The 13,860-nt window shown below is 35.1% G+C and overlaps 3 protein-coding genes across 8 annotated transcripts in view; 2 read left to right on the top strand and 1 right to left on the bottom strand.

The window, feature by feature from the left end:
• LOC111498708 (villin-4-like) overlaps positions 1–4,470 on the top strand; it is an 8,471-nt gene extending 4,001 nt beyond the window's left edge. For 3 of the 4 annotated variants that reach the window (XM_023150059.1, XM_023150068.1, XM_023150051.1), the window contains 14 exons: positions 38–138; positions 222–377; positions 1,170–1,238; positions 1,341–1,409; positions 1,487–1,624; positions 1,722–1,850; positions 2,185–2,332; positions 2,436–2,446; positions 2,535–2,675; positions 2,786–2,911; positions 2,997–3,062; positions 3,192–3,522; positions 3,615–3,808; positions 3,899–4,470. In XM_023150059.1, the coding sequence (XP_023005827.1) occupies positions 38–138; positions 222–377; positions 1,170–1,238; positions 1,341–1,409; positions 1,487–1,624; positions 1,722–1,850; positions 2,185–2,332; positions 2,436–2,446; positions 2,535–2,675; positions 2,786–2,911; positions 2,997–3,062; positions 3,192–3,522; positions 3,615–3,808; positions 3,899–4,012 (1,793 nt within the window). In that variant the 3' untranslated portion in view covers positions 4,013–4,470. The remainder of the gene's footprint in view (positions 1–37; positions 139–221; positions 378–1,169; positions 1,239–1,340; positions 1,410–1,486; positions 1,625–1,721; positions 1,851–2,184; positions 2,333–2,435; positions 2,447–2,534; positions 2,676–2,785; positions 2,912–2,996; positions 3,063–3,191; positions 3,523–3,614; positions 3,809–3,898) is intronic. The other variant, XM_023150075.1, reaches the window with a different exon arrangement.
• A 977-nt stretch (positions 4,471–5,447) lies between these two features.
• LOC111498730 (putative glucose-6-phosphate 1-epimerase) lies at positions 5,448–8,212 on the top strand. Its single transcript, XM_023150087.1, has 9 exons — positions 5,448–5,663; positions 6,368–6,442; positions 6,548–6,604; positions 6,693–6,847; positions 6,930–7,070; positions 7,183–7,285; positions 7,474–7,573; positions 7,657–7,894; positions 7,996–8,212. Exons 1-8 carry the CDS (start codon positions 5,448–5,450, stop codon positions 7,869–7,871), a joined length of 1,062 nt encoding a protein of 353 aa, XP_023005855.1. The 3' UTR covers positions 7,872–7,894; positions 7,996–8,212.
• Positions 8,180–10,813, bottom strand: LOC111498739. Of its 3 annotated transcripts, none has more exons than XR_002720861.1 (3): positions 9,665–10,274; positions 8,901–9,566; positions 8,180–8,743 (listed from the first exon to the last, which is right to left on the bottom strand). XR_002720861.1 is itself a non-coding variant. In XM_023150109.1 (3 exons), the coding sequence occupies exons 2-3, from the start codon at positions 9,926–9,928 to the stop codon at positions 8,958–8,960; spliced, it is 873 nt and encodes a 290-aa protein (XP_023005877.1). In that variant the 5' UTR covers positions 9,929–9,930; positions 10,590–10,813; the 3' UTR covers positions 8,830–8,957. The 3 variants fall into 3 exon arrangements, 2 of the variants coding, with proteins under 2 accessions (XP_023005877.1, XP_023005866.1); XM_023150109.1 differs by lacking the exon at positions 8,180–8,743 and adding an exon at positions 10,590–10,813 and having other exon boundaries at positions 8,830–9,566; positions 9,665–9,930; XM_023150098.1 differs by lacking the exon at positions 8,180–8,743 and having other exon boundaries at positions 8,830–9,566.
• Positions 10,814–13,860: the final 3,047 nt, after the last annotated feature.

Below are 13,860 nucleotides of genomic sequence, written 5' to 3' on the forward strand. Positions count from 1 at the left end.
TTTTTTTTTTTTTTTTTTTTTTTTTGTTATCTTTTAGCACTTTTGAAACGTAGAGGAGTTAATGTGAAGGGTCTTTTGAAAAATGATCCTGTAAAAGAGGAACCTCGACCTTACATTGATTGTACAGGAAATCTACAGGTAAATATGGTTAGAAATTCACTACCCTGTTAATTATCACCATAAATGATTTACCTAATGATATCAGCTCCCTAATTTTACAGGTCTGGCGTGTCAGTGGCGAGGAAAAACTTCTACTTCCTGTTTCTGATCAGTCAAAATTTTACACTGGAGATTGCTACATTTTCCAATATTCATACTCCGGAGACGACAAGGAAGAATTTCTCGTCGGAACATGGTTTGGGAAACAGAGTGTTGAGGTAGTTAACATTTTCATCCCCAATTCCTTTCAGTCGCCACTGTTAGGATCGCATAACAACGCACACACTCGATCTAGATGAACACAAATAACATAAGAGAGAAAATGCAAGTATGAATATTGGCTAGAGGTTTATATTAATGACTTCAAGTATGTATAGTAAGAGAGAATACAAAGAATATAGAAAGTACATACTTGAAGTCATCAATATAAACCTTTAGCCAATATTCTTCCTTGCATTTTCTCTCTCTTGTTCTTTGTGTTCATCTAAATCGAGTGTGTTGTTGTGAGATCCTAACAACTGGTATCACTTCACAAATCTTGGTGAATCTTGCCTAACTTTGATACCAGTTGTTAGGATCACACAACACACACTCAATCTAAACGAACACAAAGTATGTATAGTAAGAGAGAATACATAAAGTACATACTTGAAGTCATCAATATAAACCTTTAGCCAATATTCCTCCGTGCATTTCCTCTCTCTTGTTCTTTGTGTTATCTAGATTGAGTGTGTTGTTGCGATCTTAACAACCACCTCAACTCCCCTATGTGTGTGGACAAATGAAAATGGATCATGTCAAACTAGGTATAATGACGCTCTGATTATGTCACGTTTGAAGCATCAAAATATTTGAATAATGATTTTTGGGAAGTTGTTTAAGGCAACATTTTCTATAGGAAAAGTTGTAAGCATAAAAAGATTTTTTGTGGCATGTCCAGGTTCGATTCTATGTATTTATCATTTATTTTCGTAAGGAATATCTTGTAAGTGCATTTCCTTTTGAAATAGGAAGAAAGAGCTTCTGCTCTATCACTCGCCGCCAAGATGGTCGAATCACTGAAGTTCCTGCCTGTTCAGGTATCTTCCGCGATTTATATGTTTTTCTTAATTAGTTAAATTCATTTCATCTAAATTATTTGTCGTCTCTAATTAAAGATATCGTCCGTTTCAAATTACTAGGCTCGTATTTACGAAGGATATGAACCAGTCCAGTTCTATTCCATTTTCCAGAGCTTTATCGTTTTTAAGGTATGTTTGCTTCTGGAGATTTAAATTTTCTTTATGTTGAATTGTTTCCTAAAGTTGACTGATAAAAAATTTTGCAGGGTGGGATGAGTGATGGCTACAAGAATTACATTACAGAAAACGAAATTCCAGACGTGACGAATTCAGAAGACGGTGTTGCATTGTTTCGGGTCCAGGGCTCCGGCCCCGAGAATATGCAAGCAATTCAAGTTGAAGCAGTACGTTGCCCTCGCCCCATGGTCTTGCACTTTCATCCTGTGCATACTTCACGCTAATATACACATTGTTGTTTTTTTGTTCTTTTGTTCCCATCAGGTCGGATCCTCTTTGAATTCCTCTTATTGTTACATTTTACATAGTGGCCCTACTGTTTTTACTTGGTGTGGAAGTCTTACCACCCCTGATGACCAGGAACTTGTTGAAAGATTTCTGGATGTGATAAAGGTGATAGTTATACGCCCTTATGGACACAATATTCATGGATGGTTGAGTTCCTAGGATAAGGATCATTGAGTTACTTCTTACTTTTCAATGATGTACCCTTATGAATCAAGCTGCCATTAGAACATGTAAAAATCATTTGTTCATTAAAAGGATTTTGGGCAAATAGTCTCCCCGTGTCAAAGGAAAATGCTAATGGATACGTACTCGACGATCAGAATATTTCTTAACCATGCATTAATTACTTCGGAAATTCTTTTCTGCTCTCGTTCAGCACATCTCGACATTCGAGTTCATCTCGAGATTTCTTATCATATAAATGCCCAATTTTCTGCAGCCTAATTGTCAATCTAGGCCACAGAAGGAAAGCACAGAGTCTGAACAATTTTGGGAATTGTTGGGAGGAAAATTGGAATATCCTACTCAGAAAATTGCTCGGAATAATGAGAGTGATACACACTTATTCTCTTGCACTTTTTCAAAAGGTTTGTATCAATTAATACTCTTTCATCATTATTGTTCTTTTTTTTGTTTGTTTACATCTCTAACTTTGTTAATAACTTTGTTCATTATGGTGGCATCTTGCAGAAAATTTGAAGGTATTCTCTTTTTATCTCGTTCTTGTAATCTTTTCGAAGAACATATATCATAAATCGTTCTTAGTTTCATGTTTTGATGTTATTGCAGGTTGCAGAGATATACAACTTTCGCCAAGATGATCTGATGACGGAAGATATTGACATTCTTAGTTGTCACTCTGAGATCTTTGTTTGGGTTGGTCAACAGGTTGACCCCAAGACTAAACTGCATGCTTTACAGATTGGTGAGGTACGTTCCATCAGGAGATTGAATCTTTTTTAAATTTTATTGTCAATCATTCTCTTATGTCTGCTATAAATGATTTTTACAATTTTACTTCTTTTCCATATTCTTGACAGAAATTTCTCGAGATTGATTTTTTTCTCGAAAAATTATCACGTGAAACTCCGATATATATTGTTATGGAAGGGAGCGAGCCACCATTTTTCACACGTTTCTTCTCGTGGGATTCTGCAAAATCTGCTGTAAGAATTTTATGCCAATTGTGTACGATCATCTGAATTCCGAAGCTCAGACGATAATTCGTTTCTTTTAATTATTCGAATACAGATGCACGGAAATTCGTTTCAGAGAAAGCTTGCATTAGTCAGAAATGATGGTACTCCTGCTGTAAATGTAAGTCATCTCTTATTTTCCTATCTAATTAGCTTTAGCTTTAGCTTTTGAGTTCAATAATAAGTAATAATAAGTAATGTGTTGTCTATTGTCTCTCTCTTTTTTGATGCTTACACGACCTTTAATCAGAAACCGAAGCGGAGAACTCCTGTAATGTATGGAGGGAGGTCGAGTAGTGTGCCCGAAAAATCACAGCGCTCAAGGAGTGTGTCGTTTAGTCCCGATCGAGTCCGTGTGAGAGGAAGGTCGCCTGCTTTCAATGCATTAGCTGCAAATTTTGAGAACCCAAGTGCTAGAAATCTATCTACTCCTCCACCAATGGTTAGAAGATTATACCCAAAATCTAATACTCCTGATTCATCAAAGCTGGCTTCTAAAAAGGCAGTCATAGCAGCACTTAGTGCAAGCTTCGAACAGCCACCACCCGCTCGAGAATTTATCATACCTCGCTCTTTGAAGGGTACAAGTTCATTCAAGTTTCGCCACAGTTTGTTCTCGTTCATCACAATTTTCTAACTTTATTGAATTAATGGGTTTCTTTTGGGAGCCTAGGTGCCTCGAAGCCGAAACCCGGGTCGGATAATAAAGAGAACTCCATGAGCAACAGATTAGGATCTCTTACTATAGAGGAAGATGTGAAGGAGGGTGAAGTTGAAGATGAGGAAGGTCTCACAGTACATCCGTACGAGTCCCTTACGACACTGACGAGTTCTCCAATTCCAGACATTGACGTGACGAAGCGAGAGGTAACCATTCATTGACAAAACCATTTGATGGAAACTAGAAATATCGTTAATCGACATCGAGTTCTGATGCATGGAATTTGAAACGTGCAGACATACCTGTCATCGGCGGAGTTCAAGGAGAAATTTGGAATGACAAAGGATGAGTTCTATAAGCTACCGAGATGGAAGCAGATCAAACTTAAAATGGTGTTACATTTGTTCTAGAGCTCTTTGTTTAACAATGCCTTTGATTGCTCGTCTTTGAGGTTTGGTTGCCAGTAGCAGGGTTCGTTCGTTGTAACAATATCGGTTCGTGTTCTATAAACTGATACTAATCGATTGCCATCATTCTGATCGTCCGCAGCTGTGCAACTCAGAGTTCTTAATGGAGAGCATCAGTGCATTTTAAGCTCTCTGCTCCCAAACAAAACTCAGAGCTGTTCTTTAGTGGTTTGAATGTGTCTAGAGCTTTCACGAGCAGTTGAGTTAGTTGTGTGATTATTTGCTTTGAAATTTGGTTTGGTTTTTGTTATCTAATTCTTTTTTAATTTGATTTTGTTTTCTAATTTTTTTATTTAAAAAAAAAAAACAGAGAGAGATTACTTTTAGTTGTATTGATTGATGGCTGAGGATGGAATCATGTACAGACAGCATTGTATAAACCAGTCCTCTCATTTTTGTTCATTTTTTTTAAAGTAATTTCCTCATTTATTACGTTTGAAAAGAATTTGAAAATATTTTTTAATAAATAGTAATATATTACTGATACATCAATAGCACATGTAAAATTATATTTACATTTTGTTTAAGTCGTAAACGATGTCACAATTGATCCCATCAACGATTATTGTTTAGAGGCGTGACATTTTTTAAGTTGGTAAAGAAAAGTTGTCAATAAAACCAAATTGAATTTTTAGTTGGGCTCTACGATCCCCCTAATGCAAGTTGGCGGACGACTAGAGGACGACACCAGGGTGACGAACAACCATGTCCAAAATTCAACACCTATGTGCAGGGTTCCTTGCGACATAATCATGTTATCTAAGTCTTTCTTAGTTATTCTATCTTCATGATCACTCTCATTCGAATTTGGTCTCAGTTCATTCATGTATCACTCTTTTACTCGAGTGTCACATAAATTGTCAAAATAGTTGAAAGAACTCTTGTATTAATCAAAAACCAATGTATTGTCGAAAATGAATAGTAGAAATAGTGAAATAACTCGATTGATGGAGAAATGAAGCCAAAAAAAAGATAGTGAAGGCGATATTTGTAATCATGCGTCATCTAGCTTAAATATAACGGGTCAAAACAAGAAGAAACGAAACACGTTGAAAAAAAAGAATATATATTACTAATATATGGGTGATATACTTTATTTTAGGTATATCTAATAAACTAAATAAGTTATCATATTTCATTAATATATGTAAAATAAAGTATATAATACACGTCGTATTAATAAAAAGAAGGAAAGCGCTGGGTAATATAAATAATGTTTGACTAAGTCAAATTTGCATGGGATTATAGATCATGAACCGGAAAAGCCTGTGAGTGAGAGTGATTATCGCATATAAAAGACATTCGAGGAGAATGATTGGCGACCAGGAAACGATTGCTACAATTCCAGTGACATTCGGATTCATATTCAGATTCATAGATGAAGCGCACAGTAGGTGAATCGTCGTCGTCGTCGTCTTCTTCTTCTCCTCAGGCGACGTCTTCTTCTTCTTCTCAGGCGACGTCTTCTTCTAACGTCTCCGCCGCATCCGCCGCCGCCATTGCCAACTCTCCTATCGGAAGCGTCGAGTTTACCACTGACAGTAATGGTTTGGAGAAGGTGATTCTCCGTGGGCCCCGTCGCAGTTCCGCTGAGGTACCGCGTATATTCCGTCTCCCAAAAGAAACCGATCGCGACTAAATTTTGATTTTAGGATTCCGTATCGTATTGCATGTTGTGCGAATCTTCAATTGCGATGGAATTCAAGACTGATTTTCTTGCATGCTATCTCCGGGTTGAATATGCCATTGCAATCGAATTCATGCATGCTTCCTGGTTTGAATTAATCTGCCATTGCGATCGAGTTGAAGAATCATTTTCATGCATGCTTTTCTGGTTTGAATCTGCCATTGCGATCGAGTTCAAGAATCATTTACATGCATGCTCTTCTGGTTTGAATCTGCCTTTGAGACCGAGCTCGAGTTCAAGAAAGATTTTCATGCTTTCCGGTTTGAATTAATCTGACATTGCGATTGATTTCAAGAAGCATTTTCGGTTTACGTGCGCCAAAAGCTCTATTCAATAACTTCCATGCCGGACTGATTTCTTTTCTTTCTCCTATCAATTTACTCATACACATTTCTCTAATTTGCAGAATGAAAAGAACATTTTAGATTAAATTACACATCTTAATCAAGAAAGTCAATTAGATTTCGAAGTATTCAAAATGTGGCGACGTCTTTTACAATTTTTAGTACGTCAATGGAAGATAAGGAAAAATAGTACATAGGAATTTTTTGTTTTAATTTTTATTAATGTGTTAATTTGTGGTTATTCTGTTTGAGTACCGTTTTGGCTAGGTGTTGTTGTACGGAGGTCAGGTGTTGTCTTGGAAGAATAAATTGGGAGAGGAATTGCTTTTTGTGAGCACAAAGGTAACTAATGAACTAATCTTTTCTTTGAGTTAAATTAATGAATTAATTCGATTCGCGCCATTATTATTATTAGATTTTGAAAGGAAGAGGTCGAATCGAATGCAGGCTGTGTTTGCGCCTCCGAAGCCAATTCGCGGGGGAATTCCGATATGCTTTCCTCAAGTAGGTGTAAAAATTTCCGTTGTGTTCGTCAAAATCAAAATTGTTGTGGTTTGGGCGGTGAAGAAAAACAAAACTCTCTTCGCTACAGTTTCTCAACAATGGTATGATAGAGCGACATGGATTTGTGAGGACGAGATTCTGGAGAATCGATTTGGATCCCCCTCCTCTCCCTACCGCTGCACCTTGCAGCTCTTACATCGACTTGATTCTCGACGAACAAGATCGCTGGACATGGCCTCACAAGTAAGATCCCTTCTATTCTTATTCTTCTTTCTTTTCAATTCAATTCATGTTTCCATTCATATTAATTTTCGTCTGCAATCAGATATGAATTTCGTCATAGGGTTGCTTTGGGCTACGAAGGGGAGCTGCGATTGACATCGCGTATCAGAAACATAAGGCCCTCTGGAAAGCCGTTTTCCTTTACTTTTGCTTACCTTCCCTATTTGTTTGTTTCTGACATAAGGTTTGGGGCTTGGCTTTTTGCTCACTATCTGTTTCTTGAAATCATTTGGTTTCAAACTTCATATATATGTCACTTTCATTCACTCGTCCGATTGGGACGGGTTTCTGCGCAGTGAAGTACGTGTGGAGGGAGTGGAGACGCTCAACTATCTTGACCACTTGCAGGAAAAGGAGCGTATAACTGAACAAGCAGATGCTATAACATTTGAATCAGAGGTTACTCTCTCAGAACTTTCTTTACTCATTTTAAGAACACCTATACTGTTTATGAGACTATCCCCAGGAAAGGAAATAACGAATTCTTTCTCATTAATATACTAAGGAAATTTATATTCATAATTAACATTGTTTGATATTCACGAAGACAAACTCTTTCATACATCGTGTGTTTGGTTGTTTGTTAGGTGGATAAGGTATATGTATTAACCCCAACAAAGATAGCAATTTTGGATCACGAAAGAAAGAAAACCATTGAACTGCGGAAAGATGGGCTTTTAGACGCGGGTAATCTAGTTCATCACATGCTGTATTTTAATATTCTTTTATAAATTATAATATGCGTTCCATACACATTACATTATATATAGTTGTGTGGAATCCATGGGACAAGAAGGCAAAGGCGATAGAAGACTTAGGAAACCAAGATTACAAGAAAATGGTTTGTGTGGGAGCTGCTGCTATTGAGAATTACATCACACTGAAACCTGGAGAAGAGTGGAAAGGAAGAATGGAACTTAACTTTGTTCCTTCTAGCTACTGTAGCGGCCAACTTGATCCCCAGAAAGCCCTCTTAGGTGTTTAAGTAGTTCTTCATCATCAAATCCGGTGAGTCTATATTGATTAATTGGCTGTGTCATGTTTTCAGATTTTACCATTACTAACCCCTGAAGTAATAATAACCTCTCCTCTCTTTGCTGTATTTGCAGATCCCAATTGCAAGATTCGTTCTCTCTCTCTCTCTTTTCTCCTTCACATGGTGGAAGAAATTGAAGCGAAATAGTAATGGTGATGGAAGTTTTGAGATTTTGAGGAGAAGGCAAATACAACGAAGAATCTTTAGGATTTGGTACATTTCTTCTGTCTGTTTTAGTGTTTAATAAAGACGAAAAGAGAATTGAATGAAGAAATATAGTTTTGATCTAAGCTTTTGTGTCTAATGCTAAAAAGTAGTCAAAAGTTTCGGTGGGGGGAAGGACACAATGATGACATCCTCCCACAAGACAAAATGGGTTTCGGTACGGAGCAGCACGCACGTTCAGTAGTGATCGCATTAACTTTAAGCACACCATCATTTCATCATCTCTTATCTCTTTCTGGTCAAGCAAGTAACTTTTTCTGTTTGTTATGGCATCTCTCCATCCACTAACACACAGTCCTTCCTCTTCAAAAATGCCTTTTCTTCTAAATTAACTCACCACCGGCAGTAAAGCTGCAGACACAAATAAAAGGGTACAGAAATGAAGACAATTTTTGTTCTCTTTGTCCCACTTGATTTGCATCTCTGATATGACACTGTTTCTTTCATTGCCTGGAATTGGATGTTTCCCTGTGTTCCTTTCTTTGCTTGACTAGCAGTGGTCATCATCACCAGTTTTTTAATATAAATTGTCAAGCTTTGGTTATGATGTTGAGCGTCATCTACAGTCTCTGCTCCTACCTTTTCACTGTTCTTCTCTGATGTTAGAATGCATAATAGTTTTAATATCCTTTTGAGATGCTTTGTTGTAATTTTGCTCAACTTACAAAATTTCTATCTGGAGTTGGAGTAGAAGTGTAGAACACCCAAATATTAGAATCTCAATTGGTAGGAAATGTGTTAACGTGAACAAACCTGTTTTTCTTTTTGCAAGTTTTGGAATGATAGATACAAAACTTGTCATCTTCTCTGCTACTTGAGCTTTAAACTTTGAAAAAGCCAATGTGGCCATTTTGTTTCCTGATCACATGTTGCACTTGAGCTGCTCATGGGGGTGGTTGGGTCACTGCATTCTTCTCCTCTTTCTGATTTGAATGACAAAGATGAATCAATCTCTCTATCCTTTTGAGTAATAGGAGGAAAGGATTTTGATCTCTTCTTGCTTAGACTTCCTCCAATACTTAGAGTTAGCTCAACATCACTGTCTTCTTCACACCCATCTATGCACATCTTGTTACTTTTTCTGGCTATCGTCGGAGTGCTTGGCCTGGCTTGGTCCTCGTCGACGGTGCTAATGCCAGTCGACATGTCCTCTTCTGCTGGCCTTTCAAGATCAAAGCCTCTTGACATTCTCATGTTATCTCCAGAACAGCTTCCACTTCTCTCTCTACTACTTGGATCAAGATTGAAAATCAGCCCCTCTCCAGCGGTCTGTGTTGTTGAAGTTTCGCGGTTGTTGAACTGTAAGTGGTTAAATCCTGAACTTGCCATTGGACTCCCTAATGTGTTTTGCTTGGTTTCTTTCCTCAGCTCTTCCATCAACATCTTCTGGACACTGTACAGCCGATGGAGTTCCTTCACCTACAAAACAAACGTTATCTACTTTGAATGGTTGCTGAAATAACAAATGAAACAGAAACAAAAGGATAGAAAAGGATAGAATTGAAATGTTCTCTTACCTGATTCTTGAATACATAATCATGGAGCTGCATTGTGTTTTTAATGGCTTCAACGTCTCCTTTCTGCAGCATCTTGTTCAGTGCTTCTTGAAACTTGTCAAGTCCAGTACTCATGGCAGCAGATGTTGTATAGAATTTTGTTGAGTAGCCCTGGAAATGCTGCCAGTCATTCACTCTTTGAACTGTGAATGCGTTGCTGCTGCTGCTGTGGGCAGAGGTGGTGGGTAGAGGATTGAAAGTGGGTTTATTAAGTCTTGTTCCCATGCCTGAAACCAAATGGACCACAAAGCCACAACTTTGACAAAGCATTCTTGAAACCCACAAAGAAAATTGTCAAAAAAAAGTCATCTTTGACAATTAAGCACAAGCTTTTCCCCTCTCTCTCTCTCTCTCTTTCCACAAGAGAGAGAGAGAAACAGAGAGAGATTTACATGTAACGGAGGCAGTTATAGTGAGGCAGAAGTCAAATTCTAAGCCAATCCAAATCAATATAGATGGAGGACTCATGGTTTATATATGTATAGGCTTGGCTAGTCTAGAAGTAAAGAAAATGTTATAATTTCAGGGATTTCATGGTTTCTTGATCTTGGAAAAGCACAATCAAACAGTGAAGAAACAATGCCAGAAAGGAAGAAAGAAAGAAAGGGATTCAGATCCCTCTCTCTCTCTCTCTCAATATCTGGTGGGCATAAACAACTGTCCACTTTCCTTCCCATAAGCTCATCAAACATCTTAATTCTATTGGAGGAATTTCTCAGAAAACACCTGAACTGAAGTACAGGGTTGAAAAGATAAGCCTAAAACCACTGACATTGAGCAATCCCAGCAATACTATGGAGAAAATCCCAGTAGTTCCAACAGAAGAGAAAGAAACTAAACAAAACCCTGCAGAGAAAATGAAGAAGAAATGGATGATGGGAGTGACCTGATAGAGAAAGAGGGTGGATGTTGATGATAGGTTGTTCTTCGGAGACTCATTGAACATCCTTTGCCTTCCTCTCATTCATGCCAATGCTTTGCTGATCAACAAAACAAAGGGAGTGCCCAACTCCCTCATGAATCATAATAATTCAGGTTTTGAAAGGACAAAACCCACTCTCTCTTCTCTCCTGTTGATAATTCAGGAGGTACACAACAAGAAAGTGTGGATTTCCTTCTCTATCTAATATATATATATTTCTTTTATATTATTTTTGGTGTCCTTGAATGTGTTGTATAATATATATATATATAAGGAAGATCAAAGAAAAAGATATTCCAGACAGACAGCTCTCCCAACCCCTTTCAAACATTTGCATCAATGCTGCAAAAAAGCTTATTATCATTATCATTATCCTTCCTTCTCCCCCTTTTTCATGGAACACTAAAAAGTTCCTAATCTCTTCCTCTCTCTCTCTCCATTTATTTATATCACCTCAACTCTCATCATCCACTCTTACTCAAAACACTTGGCACACGAATTTTGATTTATATACTCTCTCGAATGTAGTGTACTACAGGGGATGCAATTAGTTATTAACTCTTTCTATTCGGAGTTATATGTTATCCATGATGTCCATGTTGTTATGTTGCTTTTTTGCTTATAGTCTATAACATTGCTTTCTTCATTTCTCTCAAGTCTTGTTTTCAAACTCTCTATTCACAATTGTTTTGTGCCTTTGATTTTTAAAACATTCTTCTTAAAGCGGGGCTCAAGCCTTAGACACATGTTGCTAGGTCACGATTTCAAGTTGGTTGACTCGGCGAGAGCGAGTGTTACACAATTATTTACGAATATTATGTGAGAGTGTGATTGTGACACTGAGTTTTATATTAGAATTCTAAGCTAACTTTTATAAATGAAATTTAGTGATTAAAAAATATTTTTTAGTTTAAAAAAAAAGAAAATATATAATTTAAAATAGTATTGATAAAGTAAAATAATAAAAACTTTGTACCATTTTCTTTCTATTATGAAAATATCTAAACAATTTGAGGTGGGGAAAGAGAGAGAAAAAAAAAACAAACTTTTGAACATTTTTCTAGTAATAATACATTTAAAGGCTATGATTTTTTTTTCCTTTTTGGGAAAATTCTCATTCTTTAGGAGTTTAAATTAGGAGTTATGATTACACTTTTTAAGGGTTTTTTTTTAAAAAAAAAAATTAAATTAAAAAATGATTATTGATTATTTATGTGCAATTCATAGGCAGAAATTTGAGATTGGACTGAAAAAATAAAAGGAAATTTCCTCTCACATCCCTCTCCTAAAAAGGCAGCATAAAATATCCCTAACCTAACAAATCCGTTTTAAAAAAAATTAAATTACATAATATATGAATTTTTATATTTGGATGTGCTTCATTTTGTCCTTTTCTTTGTTTGGTATGGTTCATACATTATATTATTATATTATGCAATTTTATTGGTTTAATAATAAATATTACTTCTTCCTTATTTTCAATCTAAACTTACTTTTACTTTTGAAATTTAATTAAGAATTTCAGAAGAAAAAAAAAACCTACATACGTGTGTGATAATATTAAATATACTATAATATTAGTGTGGGTGAAAAAATCTTAAAATTTTAAAAGATATGATTCCGATGATAATAAATAAGATATCTAAGATATAAATGCATTATTTTTATTTATTTATATAAAAAGCATGTATTAATAACTCTAATTAATTAAAGATCATAATTTAATGTCCTTATGACATGCATGGTGGTTAGCTATACATAGGCTGTCCATGTGAGCTATGCACATGCGCCATATTTCCCCATTGACCCTTTGAGAGGGAATCTCGATTTGTTAATTATAAACTAAACAATTTATATATTTTAACCGGTTAAAACATACAATATTTGCTAGTATTGGAGTTGGACTATTATAAATGACTGATTTTTTTAACTAAAAAACATGTGAGTGTGGACAAAACATGCTAAAATAAATCATATTATCTATATTAGTTTGTGTGGATATTTTTTCTTTTAAAAATAGTTGAAGTAAGTAAATAACATTGATCATGTCACACTGGATGCACGAGAACATATTTTGTCTAACACAAGAGTTCAATCTATATGAACATATTTAAGTTGGATAGTCTAATTGACAACAAGATTTTTACATGTAACACTAACTTTCACGATAGCTTGATGATTTGAAATTCATTCAAAGATCTTTTACATGTGCTAACTCCAAACTCTAATAAAGAGATTCTCCGAGAAAAAAAGGAAGTGGGTTCAAGAAATGAATATTCTAACCATATAACATTTATATATTAAAGAAAATAAAGTGAGACCTTAAAGAATCTTAATAAAGGCTCGACAAATGTACATGGGTGACGGGTATAGATAGATTCACTGTATATTGAATTGTCGAATCATATAAATTAGAATTAAAATTGGTAGGTACATTCAATATAATGTTTTGGAAACGACCTAATTGATTTTAATATACATACCCTTCCAACCATTGTCGAATGACCTATACATACAATATATATATATATATATATATATATATATATATATATATATGAAATGCAATTTAGCCTTATCCTATGTATTCATATAAATATTTTATTTTTATTAAAAAATAGTTAACAAAAATGATGATGCAATGCAACATTTAAATATACTTTATTAATTAATTAAATTGAGAAAATACTCATTTTTAATTAATTAAAAACTTATGTACTTTCATTAAGCAAATCATAGGATTATAACCATAATTAATTAGTTAACATTAAATTGGATTGATTATACTTTATAAAAAGGATTTATTATAATCAGAATTATCAATAATTGACATCTTTTAATCTCTAATTATATCTGCCATTATTTTCAATGTTATCATTTTCTGTAATATTATATTATAATTTTAAACAACTAAAAATAATAATATAAATAAGTGAATTAATTTTGTCTAGGTGGCAATAAATGGAGCGGGGCAGTTTGGGGACTAATTTGGAGGTGCCACTTGTTGGAACGGGGTTGGATAAAAATAAATTTATTAAAAATCAAAATTCTCTTTTTTTTTAAGAATAGTTTCCACCTCTAGTCCTATCCTTAATTATGCCACATTTAATCCCGCGAGCTTCCACACTATTTCAACAAAAAAAAAAAAAAAAAAAAAAAAAAAAAAAAAAAAAAAAAAAAAAAAAAAAAAAAAAAAAAAAAAAAAAAAAAAAAAAAAAAAAAAAAAAAAAAAAAA

Source organism: Cucurbita maxima, unplaced genomic scaffold (assembly GCF_002738345.1).
Source record: "Cucurbita maxima cultivar Rimu unplaced genomic scaffold, Cmax_1.0 Cma_Scf00002, whole genome shotgun sequence".
NCBI classification, from domain to species: Eukaryota; Viridiplantae; Streptophyta; class Magnoliopsida; order Cucurbitales; family Cucurbitaceae; genus Cucurbita; species Cucurbita maxima.